Below are 23,556 nucleotides of genomic sequence, written 5' to 3'. Positions count from 1 at the left end.
TTAATACATTGTGTCCTCATGGCTTTGAATTAACATTTAAAATTTAAGTTGTTGTTAACTGTCTGTAATTTTAATAAATATGACATTTTCCACATGTTAGTTTGCTGAGGTTTGTACGACCAACTTTTCTTGTATCATTACTTTCTATTGTTATCACTAGGGCACAACTAAATTTGTCTGTCATTTAGTTGTCTTGTTTAAGTAACAAAATATATGATTATTATTGAAAAATACATTTAAATTTTAATTTTGAAAAGTAACTTTGGAGATTTGAATGAGTTCATAAATTCTTATCATCAGTAATTTTTATAAACTCATCCAGACATGTGGTATTTATTGATTACAGAAAGTCGTTTTATTTACATGAAGGACTTCAGTCATTTTGTGTGTGTGTGTGTGTGTGTGTGTGTGTGTGTGTGTCATAACAGAATACGCAATTCTTTATTAAAGAGTTTATTTATTAATAGTTCACACTTTAAAGATTTGCTTGCTTGGCACCCTCATCTCTTGTCTCTAGTGAGGGCTTTCTGGCCACATCATTTCATGATGGTGGCATCATGATGCGAAAGTGTATCGGGGGACAGGCCACATGGCCGCAAGGTCAGAAGTGAGGCAGAGGCAGGAGCCAGGCTTCTCTTTGTACTCTGGTCCTTCTTGTGTCCGTTAAGCCAGGGTTCCTGGAGAACTGTCCATATGTCCTCTGTGGGTGACGTCCCAGTGCATGTCAACCCCCACTGGACCCTACTCTTAAAGGTTGTATCCTATAAGCATTACCATTCTGAGGACTAGATTTCCAGCACATTCATTTTGGGGTGACACACTCATGTCTTCTCCACGCCATAGCAGACATCTTTTCTACCATGTTGTTATCTGTCATAGAAGTACAGACTTGAACAAAAGAAAGATACATTTAGTAACTGCAGTTAAATATGGCCCTGACTGTTGAAATTATAATAAGTTTAGAGGCTAGCTATCATCAAAATTGTGTTACTTAAAATTACTGGGGGATTATTTTCAATTTGTGAATCTAAATTTATTTGTAGGAAGCTTGTGGGAGTATAAGGATTTGGTTATACCTTTTATATTACTAAAAATATATACCTTAGAAAGCCCTGCTGTGTTTTTATTAATGACATTAAAAAACATTAAAAGCCATGATTTCAGAAGTGACGTGTACTAGGTGTGATAGAAGTTTCTGGGAATTTTAATATATCTAATGGCACAGTTGAACAAAATGGCTTAAACTGTTGGTTATAGATCCATCTTTAGTAAGTGTTTATTGAGTAAACCTTACAAGTGAAACGCTAGAAAATTCTGCAGCGCATGACAACAACACCAGCCCTTCCCTGCCGTCATCTTAGAGCAGAGACTAAGACAGGTCAGAAATGACTGTGGCACCGCTGTCCCGGGACAACTGCGGGAGAGAACAGAGCTCGTGGGACCTCTGTGGCTTAGGAGTCCTGAGGGACTGACTGAGATGGCCAGCGTTGCTTGGCCCAAAAGGGTTGAATGCAAGGACCAGAAGGTCTCAAAAGTGAAATGCAGGTTACGTTTGGAAAAACTCAGAAGTCTCCATTTAGATCCCATCGCAAACTGGAGAGGTTTAACATCGGGAGACTGAGTCAGGAAGTTAAATTAGAGGTTTGTCGAGGGTCTGGATGATTGTGGTAAGACTGAGCATGACTACATAGACAAGTGGAAGCTACTGAGGGGTTTTTCTAGTCACAGTGATTGAATTATGATTGTGCTGTGTAAAACTGAGTTGTTTCAGCAGTGACACATCAAAAGGTGGCATCATCAATCTAGGTAATTGGCGATGAGAACCTGAGTTTAGAATAAAAGAGCTAGATTGGTGACAGACAAAAAGAGGAAACACCTTTGCCACCGAACCTAGCATCCCAGCTCTTGTGTAGGTAAACTGAAAGCATGGAAGAGGACTGTGGCCTAAGCGTTAAGGTGACCAGAATGTCACCAATGTCAGCAGAATGGAATGCATCATTAGTGACAGGATTTCTCAGGAGACGACGCACAGGGCGTGACTAGTGGGCGTTTGGGAACGCAGTTCACAGAGAGATGAGGCCAAGGCTTGAGATGGAATTGGAATTGAACACGAGAAGCTAGTGGAGGAAAAATAGTGTAATTTTAAAATAGATATGCTGGGTGCTGGAGATGGCTCAGCGGATAAGAGCACTGGTTGCTCTTCCAGACAACCTAGGTTCAATTCCCAGCACCCACACAGCAGCTCACAACTGTGTGTAATGCCAGTTCCAGGTTACTATACCCTCACACAGACACGCATGCAGGTAAACACCAATGCACATAGAATTAATTAAAAAATTAAAATACAGTAGCTATACTGTTATAGACAACCTTAAGTAGAGGGATGTGGCTGGCTTACTAAGAGTAAGCCAGATACTGGTTATACATATTGAAGCCAAATTTCTTAGATGAGTGTTGTTTCTACTCAAGGAAAATAAGGATTTTTTTCCCATTGGTTTTTATGGTGCTCATGTGAACAGACTGAGAAACAGAAGTGGTTGCCCCATCCCGCACTTCTAGGCGAAGTTTGTACATGTGAAGACTTGAAAAGATCTTTACATTTTTAGTTTTATCTAATCATGAACTACCAAGGGGACACCAGCTCTGTGAGAACAGTGGGTACTGACAACAGAGGTCAGACACTCGGTGTTTTCTTTGAGAGCTCGTACCTGCTCACTTACGAAACCTATTTATTTGCATTTGACATTTGAGCAAACAGGAAGTTTTATTAACATAAAAGTAAATTGTTTTTCTTTTCACCTAAAAGGACATATGCCATAGATTTTTGCATGGGGGTAAATTTAAAATTTACTTGACCAAATTTGTAACAAAAACAACAGAATGTAATATGTTATAACTAAAGCAATCCTGCATCTTAAATCATTTCAGATGTAAAAGATAATTCCTTCAGCAGATCGCGGAGTTCAAGTGTAACCAGCATTGACAAGGAATCCCGAGAAGCTATCTCTGCTCTTCATTTCTGTGAAACTTTTACTCGCAAGGCAGACTCCTCCCCCTCCCCCTGTCTGTGGGTGGGAACGACGCTGGGAACAGTGTTCATCATCACACTGAACCTTCCCCCAGGGCCTGAGCAAAGACTCCTTCAGCCCGTGATTGTGTCTCCAAGTGGTGCGTATGCCCTAATGCTGCATGGGGGACATGCTCTGGCTTAATTAGCGGTTACCGATCCAAGCATTGTAAAGACAAATGGTATTAGTGGCAGTTTTATGTTTTAAGAAGTACATTTTCTTAGGGCTATGGAGAAGGCTCAGCAAGTAAAATCATTTGCTACCCAAGCCTGCTGACTTGAGTTCGGTTCCCCCAGAACTCACAGGAATAGGCCAAAGCAGGCGGTGCGCCTCTGTAAACCCAGCACTCCCATGTCAGGGTAAGACAGAGAGATTGGCCCACGGCTCTCAGGCCAGCCAGCCTGGACTGCACAGCACAGAGCAAAGGGAGCTCAGAAACAGGGGGAAGGAGAGACCCAACTCCCCAAGTCGGCCCCCCACTTCCGCAGGTGCTTGTGCACACAAATTAGTTTTAATTTTCTTAAAGTAAAATAAAGTTTCTAGTTCTACCTTTAAAGGAAACAGCATATCATTGATTTATTCATCTGCCGGTCAGGTATGTGTGTGCCAAATTCATTATTTTAATTAACTTATAAATTCTTAACTGTTGACATTTGTGTTTGGAGCATGCATTGATGACATATTTTTCCAGACTCATAAATAACATGGCTTGAGTTTGGGATTTTATCAGTGACCTCATACAATTACATAGTCAGTGTAGTGTGCATTCAACATATTTGTGTATATTTAGTGTCAGAGTTGGAATAAACATATTTGCGCTGAATTTAAAAATGGAAGTGTATACTAAACTTCTACGTTCTAGGTACTATATTGAGGTTAAAAGGTGCAATCTTGAGAATGGCATTTCTGGATGCCGCGGGCTGCTTAATGCCACCTGCATACGAACCCTGGAAAGAGCACATCGTTCCCGAAGAAAAAGACGAAAAGGAGAAATTGAAAAAGCGGCGACCTGTCTCAGTCTCCCCCTCCTCTTCTCAGGAAATTAGTGAAAACCAGTATGCAGTGATATGTTCTGAAAAGCAAGCAAAGGTAATCTCACTGCCAACCCAGAACTGTGCGTATAAGCAGAACATTACTGAGACGTCGTTCGTGCTTCGTGGAGACGTTGTAGCACTGAGCAACAGTGTCTGCCTCGCCTGCTTCTGTGCCAATGGCCACATTATGACCTTCAGGTAGGAATGAGGTCATTCTAAACACATACAGCATTCCTGCTTGGATCACAGAATCAAATTCAGCTTGAAAAAGATACTGAGTTGTTCATAGTCTTATACACTGAGTGTTGTTCGAATCTTAGATGGTCTTTTAATAAAAAACCCAGAGTCAGATATCAGGGTGAAAGCTGAAAAGATCAGAGAAGCAGAACAGCCAGCCACTAGTTCTTACCTCTACGAAATCCTCAGCCTAAAGCAAGTGAGTTCCTGTTTCCTCACGCCTTATATACCTTTCTGTGCCCTGCCATATTACTTCCTGGGATTAAAAGGGTGTGTGCTTCCCAAGCAAAGGCATGAGATCTCAAGTGCTGGGATTAAAGGTGTGTGCCACCACTGCCTGACTTCTATATCTAATCTAGTGGCTGGCTGTGTTGTCTGATCCTCAGGCAAGTTTATTAGGGTATACAATATATCACCACAACTGAGAATTTATTTTCATCCAGGTAATGGTAAACAAGGATATGAGCAATATAAACCATGTTTTCCCTCCCTCGGCTATAAAAACTAAATGATTTAACAGCCCCAGCCATTTTTCTCTTTTATTTTTCATCAGTTTTCTAGACTAGCTTTCAGAGTAGTGGTTTTCACATCACATCTTCATACATAGTGTCATTGTACCTTGTACCCACCCTATAAATAACTTGCTGCCTATTACTAACAAATATTTGCTTTCCCTCAAGTTTGCCAAGCTTACGACCTCTGTTGGACGCCTACTACTTGCCCCTTACCAACATGCGGATAGCCAGGACCTTTTGCTTCACCAACAATGGACAAGCGTTATACCTTGTTTCACCTACAGAAATCCAGAGACTCACCTACAGTCAAGAGACGTGTGAAAATCTTCAAGTGAGCAACACAAGTATTCGAATTTCTATAGAACTTAAGGGTTCTCTGAGGGCCCTCATGCTGTCTGTGTCCCCTTTTCTCATGGAATGCACAGAACCTTTTTGTTTGGTTTATGTTTTATCACATTATTTTATTGTCTGGGTTGCATAGCATAGATTTCATGGAGGCATATAATAGACTTGGGGCATACTTCACACCCTTTGCCTTCTCTCTTCTCTGCCTGCCCCCTAATTAGTCCTGACTTTTTGTGCCCTTGTGTCGTCTATACATACACAGTTTACAGATCAGTATAAAATCTAGAACCTACACATGGGAAAAAAGACATGTAATGTTTGTCTAAGACTTAATTTGTTTACTGCACCTGTCACAATAGATCATTGAGCTACATTTTAGCCCCCAAACTATAAAGCTTCTAAAAGGAAATGAAAGGAAAAAAAAGGTTTTTGACACCTTGGGTTAGGCAATGGTTTCTTAGCTGCAGGCCAAAAGCATCTTTTTGTTCTAAAAACACAAATTGATAACTTCAAAGTGTAAACTTCTAATCTAAACAGAGCCACATAAGAAATTAAGACAAGCCATAACTGTATTAAAATGTTGGTAAAGCCATTTTCCAATCAAACTTTGTGTTAAAGTATATAAAGGATGTCATCTTTTCTGTCCACATCCCTGTATCTCCTTGTCTCCATGCTCTCACAAAGACCTCAAGCTCTGTAGAGAGTGGGAATGCAAAGGGCGGGCACCACATCTTGTTTCTGGTCTTGGTGGGAGTGAGTGGAGCATTTTCTGGGCTCCTAGCCACTCCCTGTTGGTAACCATTCTGCTCTCCTCTTTTTCTGTCTGGAGAATGTTGACAGTAAGCTCAGGGAAGACTGGCATGTAAAAACTGCTCTTCCCTCTTCCTGTGGGTTTCTGAATTTTCACGTGTCAGAATGATGTTTATGGCAATTACATGTTTATGAAAAAGGAAGTTGACCTATCTAAATGACAGTTTGTCTGGTTCCACTCAAGATGATAATTCTGAAACTATGGCCATTGCTACACTGAATGCCTTGGCCTGCTGGGAGAGAATGTTCTATTAGAAGATAAACTGGTTTTCAGGAAAAGTATCAGCTCTTCTTGAATTAGATTTAAACATTATCTTGAAAATCAAATACTGACTGGCATGGCAGTGCAATCCCAGAACTCAGAAAAAGATCTTATATTCCAGACTAGCCTGGGATACATACCAAGAGAGTCTTGGACACAAGTTACATCTCCTTACCCTCTAGGCAGGCATACTGTCTTGGCTGTAATGCTAACAAATAATAGGTGGGAGGAGAAAACAGCAGATTCATCTTAGTCAATTGGTCTTGGAAACCTACTGTTAGAGTAAGTCAGTGTGTTTCTGCTCTGACCGTTTGTAATTTTCTTATGAATTGTGGGTGAGTCATACTCAAGGGGATTGTCACCACATTACAGCATTTACAGTGGTGACCTTGTTAATTAAATGTCTGTTTCCCTGGAGCTTTAACAGTATAATTGGTTTTTATTTTAAAGGAGATGCTGGGTGAGCTCTTCACTCCCGTAGAAACGCCAGAAGCACCCAACAGGGGCTTCTTTAAAGGCCTGTTCGGAGGCGGTGCACAGTCTCTCGACAGAGAAGAACTATGTAAGTTGGCTGATTTAATTTGACTTATATTCCTTTAAGACAAAAACATTCAATCCATGTAAATATTTTGTTACATGGATCAACTATGCTTACTTTTTCATATTTATCATAATAATTAATATATCCATGGTTTAACAAAAGGCATAAAATTACTTTGTCATTCTGTTCTCAATCAGGAAAATATTATTCTCAGGGAACCAAGTTAGCATAACTTCAAATGGCTAAAAAATGGTGTTTGCAACTTTAAATTGGTAATCTAGAAAACATGTTCTTATTTACATTAAATGTGATCTTTATTGTTTTATTTTTGTGATTGCCATTACTTGATGGCTGTGTTACAATTCTGTCTTTTTTATCAAATAACATCGAGAAATCAACATAAAGGGGAAAAGTTGGCTTTTCACATGCTGGACAAGCCTGCTCCCACTATAAGCTGTAGCCCAGCAGGATTCTACATGGTTTACACTTCCAACCTCCAGCTGGGTGAGGGAGAACAGTCTGATGGAATAATATTTGTTGTCTCATAGCAGCTGGAAGTAGCGAGTGAGGAGTGACCAAGGTCCTGCTGTCCTTGTCAATGTCAAAATAATCTGTAGGTAAAGCTTTACAAGTAACAAATTAGCGGAGTTGCTGGATAAATCAATATGCAAAACTTTAAGATGAAGTCTTTATCAATTATTAGTTATATTGGTTTTCTGTCACTGCTGTTGTTCTACAAATCTATTGACCTAAAGCAACCCAGCTGACTAGGCATCTAGGCTTCAGTTTTGTCTGTTAGAAATAAGCACAGTTTATCCTGGCACCACCAGCACTCTGCTCCTCACTGGGGACTCTGGGTAAGAATGTGTTTCCTGGCTTTGTTCAGCTTCTGGAGGTCCTCCCTATTGCACTCACCTAGATGATGCAAGATAACCAGCCCAGGGCAAGGTCCTTACCTTAATCACGTGTGAAGCCCGCTTTCTATTATAGGCTGCTATATCCTTACCTTTCAGAAACTGAAGTGCGGCCATCTTGAGGAGGGGGGCATTGTTCTATCTTGCAATAGTTGTTTATTTTTAGAAAAATTGAGTTGAGTGTTAATTTCACTATAAAGGGGCTTGCCTTACCACACATAAGGTGATGGATGATGGATGGGTGCATGGATGAATGGATACATGGGTGTGAGGGACTTTTCCTGGGAAGACAACATGCACATATGTGTTCATTCCAAAAAGGGAATCCACCACAGACCAAAGTAATGATTATACCAATGTCCAACTTGGTGAATCAATGAATTTTTATTGGGGGTTACTAGTAATTAGGCCTATCAGTGAGGGCTTTCTTCCAGGAGTAAGGATGACTCAAAAGCAGCAGCAACACAGAACAGTCCAACACAGGTGATGTCTAGAAGATATGCCAGCCTAGAGCTCTTCACACAGCTTGTAGACAGCTGGACAGTCCTGGAGTCTTTCTCGGCAGCTCGGCTGACCATGCCACTCCGCAGCAGGTGTTCATTCCTGTAGAGCTGGAGACAGGGCTTAGAGACCCGCCCAAGTTCCTGCGCTTCCAGACATGAAGTGTGTTTACCTCGCAAGTCTCATGTGCCTCGCTCTCCTTCCAGGGACATGCTTCAATTCAAGGAAACTGCTGAACAACAGCATGTATGTGTGAATGCCCGCACATATGTGCATGCATACTTCATGACATTCTAATCTAAGTCCTTCCCTGACAATGTGGCTAATGATAAATTTATATGAAGGCTCAGAGGGCTTTCACTTCTTTTCAGATTATCCTAAAGCACAAGCCAGGATAATTATACAAGAAGAGGAAAAGTGGAGTCAGAGTGGAAAAAGTCAAACTGTCTGTATTTGCAGATAACATAATTTTAATTATGGAAGTTCCTAAGGCAACCAACCAAAAATAGATAAAGCTGATAAGCAAGATGGCAAGGTCAAAGGATCTATGATTAATCTCTAAAAGTTACCTGTGTTTTTATATGATAGCAATGAATAATCCAAAAGGGAAATTTAGGAAACAATTCCTTTTATCTCCGCATCAAAAAAAAAAAAAAAAATCATTAGATCTCGGTGTGGTCTTGGTGTTGAGGTAGTGTAGCCTTCCTGACAGACGTGGGAAGTTCTTCCCTTTACATTATATGGAGTACGTAGGGGAGTACATTATATGGTGTCTGGTGGAGTTTTGATTTATAAGATAAACCACTTAGAAATAATTTCACTGAAGAAGTGAAAGACATTCTCACTAAAACTTGAGAATATTATTTAAAAAAAATAATAGGTAAACAGAACAGCATCTCATGTTCTTGGATTTAAAGACTTTATTTATCCTGCTGATGTATCAGTGCTGCTCCTCAGACCAATCTAAATCATCCCATCAGAATCTAAACTGGATTTTTTGCACAAAATAATAGTAAGATTTATGAAATGGAGGAGGTGAAGCTGACCCTTCCATAAGCAGAGAGTCTGAAAGCAGAGGGCCAGGGGGACACACATTTCCATGGCAAAAGTTACTACAAAGCTATGATCTGATATTGGCATGGACATAAGCAATAGAATATGATTGAGAGTCCAAAAATAAGCCTAGAGCATTTGTGCTCAATGATTTTCTCCAAGGATTCCAAGACAATCCAAAGATGAAATAATGGACCTGTCAGCAATATGTTGACACAACTAGATATTCAAGGAAATAAAAACCAGCAACATGAAAATTAAGTCAAATGAATCGAGGACTTCTACTTGAGGGTTAAAGTACAAAACTCTTAGAAGAACCTGAAATAAATCTTTGTCACCTCAGTTAGTCATTTGTTCCCCAAGACTTCACCTAAGTCACAAACAGAGAATGAAAGAGGGAAATTGTAGTTCATCGATGGGAAAACTTTGTGTTTCAAAAAATAAATAGCAAGAAGAGAAGATGATAATTCAAATATATTGTAGGTTGTTGTTTGGCTCTTTTGGGGGGCCCGCCACCCAGCTCCCAAATAAATCACACAGAGGCTTGTTCTTAACTATGAATGTCCAGCCTTAGCTTGACTTAGTTTCTAGCCAGCTTTCCTTAACTTAAGTGATCCCATCTACCTTTTGCCTCTGGGCTTTCCTGTTCTCTTACTTCTGTCTTACTCTTACTCCATGGCTTTCTGGTTGGGTAGCTGGTAGCTGGACCCTGATGTCCTCCTCCTCTTCTGAAAGAACTCTTTCCAGATTTCTCCCTCAATATATTCTCTCTGCCTGCCAGCTACACCTATCCTTTCTCCTTCCTTGCTATTGGCCAGTTCTTTATTAAACCATCAGGTGTTTTACACAGGCACAGTAACACAGTTTCACAGAGTTAAACAAATGCAACATGAACAAAAATAACACACCTTAAGATATTCTACTACACAAATAATAGGACAAGCTGTATACAAATCGTATCTGATAAAAATCTATTATCTGGAATATACAAAGAACTCATAATTCAGTAATAAAAGAATAAGTAGCCCAATTTTGAATGAGCAGAAGGTTTGGATTTCTTTTGAAATATTCCTGATCAGAAATCATCAAAAGATGTCCAACATCATTGGTCATTCAAGAACCAATGTGTATCAGAAGCCATGGTGACGTACCACATCATGTTAACTAGGATAGCTGCGATGAGGACACATGAGCATTGGTAGGGTGTAGAGAAGCTGTAGCTCATGTTGCTGGATGAAAATGCTGCATGCTCTCGAAAAAGCTGCCCCCTAGACCTCAGAAAGTTCAACAGGTGTCCCAGCCCATGTCCCAGCCATTCCATTCCTGGACATACATGTCCAAGGGAACTGAAAATGGATGTTTACATAAACACTTTCAGAAATGTCCAAGGGAGCATTACTTATAGTAAGACAAAAAAGTGGAAACTGCCCATTGGTTAAATGAAGCACAGCAAAATGTGATATACTTATAAAATGATGCACTATTCAGCCATAAGAAGAAATGATACTGATGTGTGTTGCTACACAGATAAAGTGGGACCTTATCTTCAAGGAAAGAAGTCAGCCATGAAAGGCTACTGGCTGTGTGGATCCATTAGCCATGAGAGGCCACGGCTGTATGGATATATTTATATGGAGTATATTATTTATAATAGGCAAATATATAGAAATAGAACAGCCGGGCAGCAGTGGTGCATGCCTTTAATCCCAGCACTCAGGAGACAGAGCCAGGCGGATCTCTGTGAGTTCGAGGCCAGCCTGGTCTACAGAGCGAGATCTAGGACAGGATCCAAAACTCTACAGAGAAACCCTGTCTCAAAAAACCAGGGGAAAAAAATGAAAAGAAAAGAAAAGAAAAGAAAGAGAATAGAGCAGTGACCCTGAGTAGGACAGAAAGAGTAGAAAGTGACAGTGACAGACCATGGGCTTCCTTGTGAGGGACGGAGACATTCTGAGATTGGGCAGTGTGAAGGTCCTTACAGTTCAGGAAAAGAAATGTGAGCGGAAGAGCAAGGGCATATAACCGGAGTCTGCTCTTAGACTTGCTGTGACCTGGGAATTAGTCAGGATTTGGGTACTGAAGGGAAGAGGCAAGCAAGCCCTTTAAGGAAAAAGTGTGATTTTATGTATCTGAAAAGGGAAACGTTAGTGGAGACAAAGAAAACATGTCTACAAATCTGGGTGACCAAAATGGAAATAGTATTTTTATAAGTAAGTGTGGAATCAGAACACTAAATCAAACGTGAAAATTAAAACTTAAATCTTTTTATTTTTTATTTTTTTATTTTTTTGGTTTTTCGAGACAGGGTTTCTCTGCGTAGCTTTGCGCCTTTCCTGGAGCTCACTTGGTAGCCCAGGCTGGCCTCGAACTCACAGAGATCCGCCTGGCTCTGCCTCCCGAGTGCTGGGATTAAAGGCGTGCACCACCACCGCCCGCCCGGCTAAAACTTAAATCTTTATGCTTAAAGTTAAAAGCTTAAAATCCCTAAACTATAATGTTAACAACTCAAAAAGCAATTTTAGTTACAAAATCTGCATCAGTGTATCTACTTCTCTCAACAATGGCTAGCTAGCCCTGATTCCCCGGATTTCTGCTGTGTGAACTAGGAGAGAATAGGGTGTTTATAATGGTGCACTGTGGTTTTGCATATTTGGAAAAGCATTGAGAAAAAATTTAAAGCAGCACAATAAAGGTGTGTTATAAAGTTAAATATTAATCTTCTAATTGTATTACCACATGATCCAAAACTTGTATTTTAATGCTGTCATGTGATAGGACTTTTGCTAACTTTTTCTCCGTTCTTCAAACCTTCCAGTTGGCGAGTCCTCCTCAGGCAGGGCCTCGAGGAGCCTTGCCCAGCACATCCCGGGTCCTGGTGGGATTGAGGGTGTCAAAGGAGCAGCATCCGGAGTGGTGGGTGAATTAGCCCGAGCCAGGTTGGCCCTGGATGAGAGAGGGCAGAAGCTTGGCGACCTGGAAGAGAGAACTGCAGCTATGTTATCCAGCGCAGACTCGTTTTCCAAACATGCTCATGAGGTATGCCTAACGTGCGGCCAGCCACCCAAAGAACTAGATAAAGCAAATGTCACAATGACAACAGAGTGTATATGCTGTTACTTCTACAAGCATGTATTTTGTGAAATTGCAAGTTCTGACTTTTCCACAAGAGGGAATCATTAAGAGAACATGGCAGTGGTTTCTGGTCTTTCCTGAAATCTGTGCATTGTGAGGGCACGTGCCCACCTTAGGACCTTCATAAGCAATGCAGAAGCTTTGTGGCTGTTTGTCAGGGACCTCAATAAAAATACTAAACTCCCTTAACTCGCCAGAGTCTGCACCTACCTTAACCTAAGAAGGAACTCGGTTGTCTCCTGGATTCTTCCAGGTAGATCTAAATAACAAAAATCAGTTAGCATGTTGAAGTCTCTGTGTCTTGCAAACTAATGTATATGGAGATGTGTGGGAGACGGTGGGAGTCCAGCTCCCACCTTTTCCCACCTATTCTAGGGTTCTTAGGTAGAGGAAAGAGGGATAAGAAAATATCAGATAGAAAGAGAGACCTAGCTGACAAGAAGAAAGACAGAAACACAGGATAGCTTCAGAAGGGCCTGGAATAATACACAATGGCCTGGACGATTTATTCAGAAGGCTGTTTATAACATACCAAGGGGAGAGGCAAAAGACTTTCCCCTTGCAAGATCAAAGCCCACCATACAATCAAGTGCAGACCCTTCCAAACACCTGATAACCACGCCCATAGTCAAATCATCCCCTTATGCAGCCCTGCTGGGTGAAGCAAGCTCACATTCTCTGACCCTGAGTAATCTGGGCCTCCTCAGAGAGGTAGTGGTTCAGCTTTAGTAAATTCTTTGACCTGAGAAACAGGTTCTGTAAAGTATAGGGATCTCTAAATGATGCTCACACAACCATATTTTGTTGACTGATACAGGGCCTTATGAAACAATGATTTGTAGGCCTCAGAGATAGCTCATCAGGTAAGAGTGCTCGCTGCTCTTGCAGAGGACCTGTGTTTGCTTCCTAGCACCCACATGGCAGCTCGCAGTAACTCCAGTTCCAGAAAATCGGATGCCCTTCTCTGGCTTCCTTGCAATATAAGATGGTACATACACAAAAATGCAGGCAAAAGCGCATGCATATGAAATAAAAACAAATTTTAAAAAATGTTCCTGTGGGCTTAAAAGCCCTTATGTAAGGCACATGTTATCATTTTTGCATATGTGTGCCACTCCTTCATGCTCTGGGCTGGTGACGTCTCATTTTTGCTTCCTTGACTGGCCTTTGATTCTTGCCCAGGTGAACAGTATCAAAATTACTTTTATCTTAGAGCACCAAGTCTCTATAATGCTAGCATTCCTCTAGTTGTTCAAACACTAGCCATCTCTTCTTTGCTCGAGTTGCATGATGGACATGACTTGACCTGGAAGGTGCCTGTCTAGAGCATCCCAGGGAGTCGTGTGCCCCAAAGCACCTCCAATGGAAGCAAATAGCCCTTAGCGTAGAGCAGGGGTTTTGTTGCCCCAACACAAGCACTTGCGTCCCTTTCATAGTATCTGCACGTCCCGATCGATCGATCGATTGACAAGGAGCACAGTTGTCCTTCTCTTCTCTAGCTGCAGTTCTTAGATGTACTTGAGAGTCTGAGGAGGACAGTGCACTGAGGTGCGTTCCTGGGCTCTTGAATTCAGATTGCCAGGCCTGATCCCCAGTAACCCACCATTCTGCTAACCTTGAGTAAAACCTGGAAGCCCTTTTTATAAATGAGATTTTTTTCATTTAGAACATGAAGAGGAAATAATACAAACCCCCAGAACTGTGCAGATCAATTAAAATCAAGGAAGGTGTGTCAAGTGTTGTTTAGCTCACAGCAAGGGTTTAGTAAATTTGAGATGGAGGTAGTTTTTTTTTTGTTTGTTTGTTTTGTTTTTTCTATTGAGATGAATTTATTAAAAAGAACCAGAATTCTGCCATTTCACCATAAAAAGATGTTTTGAAGGCTGGAGAGATAGCCCAGTTGGTGAAATGCTTACATTGCAAACAAAAGGACCTGTGTCCCTTTCCCAGAAATCACTTTTTTAAGAAAGGCCGTCCATTGTGGCACATGCTTGTCATGTCAGCACTGGGAGGCAGTAAAAGCAGGCACATTACCATGGCTAGATGGAGTATCCCATTTGGAAAGTACCAAATCAGTGAGAGAACCTGTCCCAAAGGCAAGAGAGACAATGCCAGAGGAAGGACATCTAACGTTGACCTTTGGCCTCCACACAAATGTGAACAAATTACAAATACATAAGCATACCCAGTCACACATATTCACCTGTATACACAAACACATAAACCCACTTAACACAGATAGACACAAAAATAAGTAAAGAAAAAAATCTTAAATAAAAGGAAAATAACGCAACATAAAAGCATTTAAAATTATTTGATCTATTTCATATCTAAACATTTTTGTATGTTCTGCAGAAAGTCTCCCAAAACTGATTCCCCCCCCCAAAAAAAAAAAACTTGAAAATAGACATTTTTAGTTGAGTAAAAAAAATAAGATGCACACTTTCAACCTGTTTGTAGGAAAAACTGAGTGTGCAAAAATTTGCTTACTAGATTTCAACAGTGACAGCAAAGCTCCGTAGAGACAATGGGTGAACTTGCAGAATAAAGCTCCTGACATGGGCCACTACTCCCATTTTCAGCATTGATCAATGTTCTCTGTGAGCTACAATTTCAGCAATACATTCAGTAAAGTCAAGAACTACAGCATACTAGACTTAAAATCACTATGTAAGCATAAAACAGTCTCTAGACAGTCATGAAACTACTTGGAGATTAAATTATATTCTGTCAGGTAGTTATCTCCAAGGAAGGTAAAAATTATAATCTATTATTATCAAGTTTTAGTGTTAACAAGTCAATAAATAACTAAAAGTGTTTAATTTTTTGCATTAAAACTTCAATAAGAGGCAGAACCTATGACAAAATTTAAAATTATAGGAATTTTGCCCAGATTCAATTTCCAATGACTGATATATAAAATAAAAAGTAACATTTTAGAGATGTGGTGATGAAATGAAAAGCTACATCATATGAAAAAATGATGGAATACTGAAAATAGGAAACTAAATTGTACATAGGTATAATTTATACAGAGTATATATACTATAAAACTTTATATATATGTGAAGAATTATGGAGGTAGTTTTTTTCACCTTCCTTTCCCTCATCCTTTCGGTTCTAATTAGAGGCATGGCAATTGACTTATTTTGAAGTTATTCACTGAGTCACCAAACTATGTTACACATTAAAAAGAAATTATGATACATATCAGAAACTTGAGCATCTTCTAGGATAGTTTTTTTTTTTTTAATGAACATAGCCATTTTTCATCTAAGTGGAATAATTCTTGCTACTTTAGATAAATGGAAGTGTAATACCAGACTGGAATGTTTCAGGGTGGTATGCTTTATAGATACCAATTGTAAATAGTTTTTTGGAATTTTGAGAACATATTTTTCTTTTTTCCCCTCCTTTAGATGATGCTGAAATACAAAGATAAAAAGTGGTACCAGTTCTGACAACCAGAATCCACTAAGACCAACTTCAGCCAGAAGGAGAAGGAGATGTCCTTGTTGATGTCATTGGTATCTTTGGGGAAGATAACATACAAGGGATGTACACCGCTGAGGACTGTTCTATCCCAGCACAATCAAGCACTGTTTTACCTCAGTCACATGGCTTTACCTGAGAACTCACCCACGTGCAAACCGGAGCATATGGTGTGTGCTGGCTGTGAGTTGACAGACAGAGAACTTAGCGGGGTCATGTTGACAGATGAAAAACACAAAGGGTTGTTGAGAAGTCCTGGTGGGCTGTTCCTTGGATCATTCCTGTATTAAACTTTCACATGCCAAAAGATTTCGTGCCGTTGTATCTGCCGTCAGTGTTTGATCCGAGGTGGGGAGAGGCAATAAATGAGAAGTTCTGAGTCCGACATGGTCATCTTTGTGTTGGGACTGAATTGTGACCAGCTGTCTGGACTCACTCTCTCTCAGGCACTGGTCATCAGTATCATTAGTGAAAGCAGCAAATCGTCCCCTTCTCTTTAGACTGTGCTGAATGGTGGGCTCCAACTAATCAAAGATACACATAGCTTGTGTATGGGATCCTCTTCAGTTCTTGTTACTATATCTTTGTGTTCAGTTCCTATTTTTTCAAAAGCAAAACAAGGTGATATATCACTTTTCATCATCGAAAAGTGCAGCGCATGACTGAATTGCTCATCTTCTGAGAGTTTCCATGTAGTGGCCATGCGGTGTGAAAAGTAAGAAACCCTCCATTGTGGTGAGGAGAATTCTTCAATGTCTTTTGTCCTTGTTCACATTAATTTAGCTAAAGGTAGATTTGACCAAAAGAGTTACTGGTTATATTTGTAGAAAAGTTGAAATTGGCTAAGTTTTTAATTTTGCTTGACTTTTTATAAAATGTTTAACCAAATGATGTACCCTTGCATTATTTAATTAAAATTGCTAAAACAACAATGTTTCATCATTTCAGTAAAATGCTCAGCTCCCCTTTTAAAATGTCCTTTATTTGCTAACAATTCCAGTACACTCAGGTGATGAGCCAGTTAAATCTTAGTGCACATGCCGCCGCATGGAAGACTACAAGCATCTTTTGTCAGTAATTGTCCAAGAGTCTAGTCTAATGACCTACAAAATAGCTCCTGTAGAACTACATCACACATCTGTATATATCCTTTCAAAATACTAAAAGCAAAAAAGGAAAGGAACGTATGTTCATTTCAGTAACTAAGTTTTTTCTGTAATAAAGAGAGATGTGCATTAAATGGCAGAAGCCCTGAATGATTGGTTCCTGCTCTAGCGTTACAGCCTAGAAAGAAAGCAGTCTCTAACACAGAGTTGGAGGCTATGATTGTGAAAGCCACAAAGGAAGAAGTGAAGGGGGAGCATGAAATTTATATATTGTCTTCTATGAAAGTCTGTAATGAGTCATTGTCCTTTAATAAGCAGAGCACAAATTGATAGGAAGCCTGCTTGTTTTCTATTCCATGTGATGCGTGACGTTCCCTGTAAGACATCTTCAGTTTCCCAGCCTCTCATTCACCTTTTTCTCTTTCATTGATAAAATCTTTTGTTTACATTTTATAATGTGCACTACTGGATATAAAAGTTTACATCAAAGTTTATTTTAAATAGCATCAAGTAAGAATTAAATATATGTGGTAGAGAATTGATCAAGACAAAAATGTTTTATAACTACAATCATTTTTAAAAGTTTCGCAATCTGTAGAAAGTGAATAACATTTCTGTTTCGTGTCTGTGCTCCGAATGTTCGGCAGTTTACAAATTGCTTAATTTGTGTTATCTATTGTCCACTAAACCCATGTCTCATGATACCTCATAGGAAGAATTGTGTCCCTTTTAAAAGGTATAGTTTTATGAATATCAATAGTCGAGAGTTTTAAAAGGGTGAAAAGTACTAGAGTAACTAGCAAACTGCTTGACTCTGTGTGGAGTCTCAGCTCTTTGGGTTGCTGTATTATTTGTGTATCAGATTCCTTTCTATAGTCATTTTAACTGATGTAAATAAGATGAATCAAAGTTGTAATTATTTATTAATAGAGAAGTAGGTGTGTTTACCTGAGATGGATTTTATAAGAATATCCTTATGTGTCATTTTAAATCACTGGTTTCTTTTTTTTTTTAATTAATCTACATATTGTGCACAACAAGCTAAGAGACTAGGATTAGAGAGGACAGAGTATTTTTGAATAGAGAAAATGATCTTCCCAAGCTGTGCTTGATTCTGTAAATAAAATAGTCTGCAGTATGACCCAGGGGACTGACTGCAGCCTGAGATGGCCTGCCTCCCCCAACCCACGCCTGTCTTTTTTGATGCAAAAAGAAGTAGTCACCAGCAAGCCAAAGTTTCAGGAAATCCAACAGCTGCAACAATAACAAAAGGTCAAAATAAAAAAAATCAGAAAATGAAAGCGTGCGCGCGCGCGCGCGTGCGTGCGTGCGTGCGTGCGTGTGTGTGTGTGTGTGTGTGTGTGTGTGTGTGCTCTGTGCCCTCAGCACTGGTCACGTTGAAATGTCTTTGATTCTGAAATCCAAGCATTCTGCAGTTAACATTATTAACAGGAAGAGATTTCTCTGTATGTACCACACACCCCCAATTCATTTCATTCTGGAAACTAAAATCAGTCCATGTTTGCTTAGAATACTGTTATTCAAAGTATTTCACTTCATCAAAATCTTTCTATCTGTTTGAAATATGGCGTCACCTTAATACCCACTCGCATTTCAGTCGTACTGTATTTCCAAAACTCGATTATGGATTTTAAAAACCTGTTCTTGATTTGAGGTTTTCATGGAAAAGTACTGCTGTGTACATCTGTCATTCTGTGCAAGTAGACTGCAATTTCATCAGAATATTCCTTTAAGAAATATTTACTTCGAACTTCATGTTAGAAGTTAGTTCAGGTAGACATCTGCGTGTGCGAAACAAGCCTGAAAGTGTACATACCTTTAGGATGAAGGGGATGCTGGGAGACGGCTGAGGAACGGGGGGATTTGTTCCAAGTTTACCGTAAGTTCTGTATTCGAATCATCTGTGCTTTGCTCAAGGCATTTCGCATGTGACATTAGTAAAGCTATCTCCAAAGGTAATTTTTTTTCCCCTGTGGCAAAGATTTATTTTAACTTGGGGGATTTTGTTTATTTGTTTCTGCAAAATAAAGAGCACTGAACTTTAAACTTGAATTTTTCTGCACTTTTTTAGAAAATAACTTTTTATTGTCATTTTACCTGCATTTTCAGTTTAAATCAAGTGATATGTGTGTATGAAACATACCAAAATCATGAATATGCTGCTAGCTGCACCTGAAACCAATCAGTTTTAAAACCTTTAATAGGGTTTTCTAGAGCTTTTAAAGATTAAAAACAAATGAAATTATTTGCTGTACATTCGGTGTTGTTGGTCTTTGTTGCGACACTTTCAGAGTTGTTTTTACAATCACACGGTAACACGTTATATTTATACACTGCTAGAGAATATACTTTTAGTTTTAGATGAATTTTTATAAATGTATTCTTTAATTTTAAAAATGGTGAACTTGTTAAGTCAAAGTACTTAAAAAGTATGTATATTATCCATACAAAAAGTTATGTTTTATGCTTATAGTAAGAAAAACTGGTATCTCATATCGAGATACAATTAAGTTTTCAAAAGTCATGCATCATTGAAAAGTATTCGCACATGACAAGAAACAATTATATAGTTTAAAAAACCCTCTGCTGAATATTTTCAAGTATTGGTTTTCTTTTGAGGGGAAATATCCACAAGAATAATTTCTGGAACTTTCTCTGTAGCTTCAGCTTGCTGTTGGATGCCTATCTTGGCTATTGTTTTAATATATATATATTAAAAATGGTTTTCCAGATATTTTCTTCTACCTTTTTTAAAAATAAATTTCCAAAAATAGGAACAGAGTTTACGTATTTTTGTCAATGAAGGTTTTTTTTTATTTTGTAGTTTGTAGAATTTGTTCCTTATCAGTTTGATACTTAATAATCCTAGGGTTTTTAATCTCTATTTACTTTGAAAAGAATGCTCCTATGTGGTCAGTGTCCCTTCTGGTTTTCTGTTTGGTCTTTTTCTTTTCAGCGTTTGTTCTGGGTTGAGATGGGTGACCAAGTGTGCTTCTGAGTTGGAAAGGAATACATGACTGCTGGGTTTTGTCCACGACTCCTTCCTCAGGGTGACCTGCAGAGAGCTATAGGCACTGTCGCTGTCTGCCTCAGATGCTGTCAAGGTTCTGTGGACAAAACACAGTTGTTTCAACTGAAAGGGGGATAGTGTACCTGAGCTTTTCTGAGGATGTAAATGATTTTAGTAACTTCCCAATGAGGAGTCTGAAGTTACTGGCCCAGTTCATTCATGAATTAGGTGCCATCTGCAGAGCTGCTTAGGGATATCCTGTGTCTGTTCCTCAGAGGACACATGAATGTACTTCTGCCAGTATTTTTCAGTGAGACCCATTGTTTCAAGTAAAACTTTTTTGTCTATAAGATAGAAATAAATAGTGTCAGTTCATTGTAGGTCATTTGACTCAGGCATTTAAAACGGGTGTAGGTTAATTGCTGTGGAGCTCTATTTATGTGATTTTTTTTTTTAAATATTACCACTTGTATTAAAGACAATGTAATGAGTTTCAAACAAACAACACATCAATGGGAAGTAATGCAAAGATGAGAAAAAGTGACTTGATTTGTGTGTGTGTGTGTGTGTGTGTGTGTGTGTGTGTGTGTGTAAATACTAATGTGATACTTTAGGTGTGATCTCTGCTCAACATGGTAGCTAGAAATCGGGTGGGGGATGCTTTCTAGTTGCACCATTGGTTCCTTGTAAATGTGTTTTCAAAAAAAAAAAATATGAAAAAGACAGATTTAGCTTCCTAGCATGGTCCGCACTGAGGATGAGCATGCTTGGTCCCGAGTGCTGGCCTGTGTGTGAACACCGTGTGTGCTTTTCAGCTGATGCAGTCTCTCTCCATGTTTGCTCAGTCCAGTAACTCTCTCTAAGATAATTACTGGAACATGCTTTCCAAGTACAGTTTTTTTTTAATTATCTGTGCATTGTTTCATTTTTTTAAATAGCACTATTGCAAACACTAAAAATGTCTTCAAACTTTGTAGTTATTTTGCATTCCTGTAACTTAACAGACAGAAAAAAAGAAACTGTCATCACAGCAGAAAAGTTCAAAATTAAGTAATGAAATTTTTTTTGTAAATAAATACCATTAAGCTGGTATTTTAAGAATGTATTACAACTTAATGTTTCTGGAAAATGTTCATATATATGTATATGAATGTCTGCTGAAGGGCTCTGTAATTGGGCAAAATAAAATATTCAAATCTCTCCTGAAACAAAAAAGCCCCTTTTTCTGAGAATTTTTTTAAATATTTTTCTGAGTTGTGGAGTTAACACATTAGTTGAAGAAAATAAACCTACAAAATAAATTGTCACATTTCCAAAGATATGCTTATAGGTAATTGAGACCACAGACATTGAATGAGGTAGGGTTCCTAGTGAAAGGCACCTAGACAGCCATGTGGCAGGTGGGTGGAGTGGAATGCAGACAGGAGGTAGATCTAGACGCATGCAAATAACCCAGGAGCCTTATTAAAATACTGATTCTGAGTCAGTGCAGACTAGCAGGGGGCTGATACACTAGCATGTCTGACAAGCTCCGACTAAAACACACCATTGGTCTGTGGAACATCATTTGAGTAGTAAGGATAGTGGATATTTCCATAGTTAGCATTTTCTAATTGATTTGTCAGTATCTGTGTAATTACTTGTACCAAAAAAATGAGCATCCAGCTAATGGATCTAGAATCAAGTCAGGGAATGCTGAGGTAATTCTCATCCTTGTTTCTGGTGAAGATTTCCGCCTCTCACTGTGATGCACACCTGTTCCACATGGGGGCAGTCACGCCCTGAGCAAGAAATCCTTCAGTATACAAGGGAGAACCCACAGGCTTTGCAGAGGTCTGTTTTTTATGATCGTCTTTTTATCTGGAAACTTATGCAGCACATCATTTTATGCTATTACACATCGATGTACATCATTTCATATTGGTCTGAATGATTATCAAATGTTTTGGTACTTTTGTTCTCAAGTAAAAATTTGAAGATAAGATTTCTTCCTATCTCTGGCCATGCCTTGGTAGGGTAACTATTTGAGTGTGTTCTGTGTAAGTGGCTCAGCGTCATTCAGTGCTTTCAGAAATCTCTACGTATTATTCTGTGCCTAGGAGTATATAGGAAGATTCTAATTTTTTTCCCCATGGATTTAAAGATAATGCTGTTTGCATTTTCTGTTTGCAGTTTCTGTACCAAAATTAGCTGCCATGAGTGCCCTAACAGGAGCTATTAAAATGTGTGCTGCTTAGGTGAAGGCATCTCTTAAAACAAAAAGGCCTCTCTGAGTTATTTTCCGACTTTATTTTCTCTGCTTGTCTTGCCTATACCTTATGTACTTACCACTCTTAAAAGACAAAATTAAAGCAGAAAATACATTTTATAAATAAAAGCAAAGTCTCCAACAAAAAATGAATATTTGTTACCAAAGAAGTGTGAGGACTTCACATAGCATGTAGCTGGGGTTCTGAACTGATGGTGTGTACATCTTCCTGCAAATGCAGGATCCCCTGGGCTCTGTCCCTGTTGACTTCCCATCTCATTCAGCTTCTTCCTTGTCAGTCCACCCCTGACTGCCAAGCCTCTCACCCTAACTCACAAATGCTCTGCAGTTCACTCGATTTATCTTTGCCCATTTAGTAGAAAATACTATAAATTCCCTTTCCCAGGGACTTAAATGTTAGGTAAATTTGTAAATAATTTTTATGAACTTAACGTGCTCCCTATTGCTTGCAACATTCAGACACTCAAAACTCTACCACTAAACCGATGAACCATGAAGGAACTGTGCCCAGACAGCATAAGAAGCAGTGGAGACAGGCAGTGGGATACAAAGCCCTGTGCCAGGGGCCACAGGCCTAGTCCTCACTAGGACCCAACCAAATATGTCTGAGTGTTTAAAATCCAAGATTCCAGGAAATCCTGGCATCGAATACCAGAATGCAAGAGCACCCTCCTAAAGCTGTAATCTCCATGATTCTGTAACCAGAATGTGACTGTAAAGGCCATTTGATTGAGCCATCATGCTCAAATCTGAGCGTGAGGATTTCATAGAAAAGCAACGTATAGATGCAGACTGCTGGATGACAAGCCTCTCTCCTGACCCTCATCAGGGTTTCTGTACAATCAGCATGGGTGAAAGGAGGCCAGCATGACAACTTGTATTCTTCACAAGTTCCCACATGGATTGGTATGCTAGTCCAGACCACACTGAGGGCCCTGACCAAGAGCCATACTATAAAAGCAGTTCCTTCTGTCACAGATTGCTGTGTGATATTCTGATGGCATTCTGACAATAAAGTTTGCTTTGAATCAACTGGATGGAGCTAGTCCCTTGCTGACCAAAATTAACCATAGAGGTTTTGGAGGACTGAAGACAGATAGACAGCTAGGAAGTAGTAAGGCCGGGCTTAGAGAGGATCCCAGGCCTTTTGGGTGGAGGAACAGAAGAGATAGGAAGTCACTGATCACTTCTCCACTGCTTCTTTGATCATTCAGGTTCTTACCCTGATATCTGACTCCCGATTTTT

At 39.4% G+C, this 23,556-nt stretch overlaps 1 protein-coding gene across 4 annotated transcripts in view; it reads left to right on the top strand.

Moving 5' to 3' along the window:
• The window catches only part of Stxbp5 (syntaxin binding protein 5), a 136,034-nt gene extending 116,749 nt beyond the window's left edge, over window positions 1-19,285 (top strand). For all 4 annotated transcript variants that reach the window (XM_028861099.2, XM_028861092.2, XM_028861104.2 and 1 more), the window contains 6 exons: window positions 2,929-3,168; window positions 3,931-4,300; window positions 5,020-5,185; window positions 6,722-6,833; window positions 12,096-12,316; window positions 15,832-19,285. In XM_028861099.2, coding sequence (XP_028716932.1) covers window positions 2,929-3,168; window positions 3,931-4,300; window positions 5,020-5,185; window positions 6,722-6,833; window positions 12,096-12,316; window positions 15,832-15,873 — 1,151 coding nt within the window. In that variant the 3' untranslated portion in view covers window positions 15,874-19,285. The remainder of the gene's footprint in view (window positions 1-2,928; window positions 3,169-3,930; window positions 4,301-5,019; window positions 5,186-6,721; window positions 6,834-12,095; window positions 12,317-15,831) is intronic.
• The last annotated feature ends 4,271 nt before the right edge of the window (window positions 19,286-23,556 follow it).

This window comes from Peromyscus leucopus, chromosome 8a, assembly GCF_004664715.2.
Source record: "Peromyscus leucopus breed LL Stock chromosome 8a, UCI_PerLeu_2.1, whole genome shotgun sequence".
NCBI lineage: Eukaryota > Metazoa > Chordata > Mammalia > Rodentia > Cricetidae > Peromyscus > Peromyscus leucopus.
The sequence above is the reverse complement of the archived record's forward strand: the minus strand, read 5'-3'. Positions and strand labels throughout refer to the sequence as shown.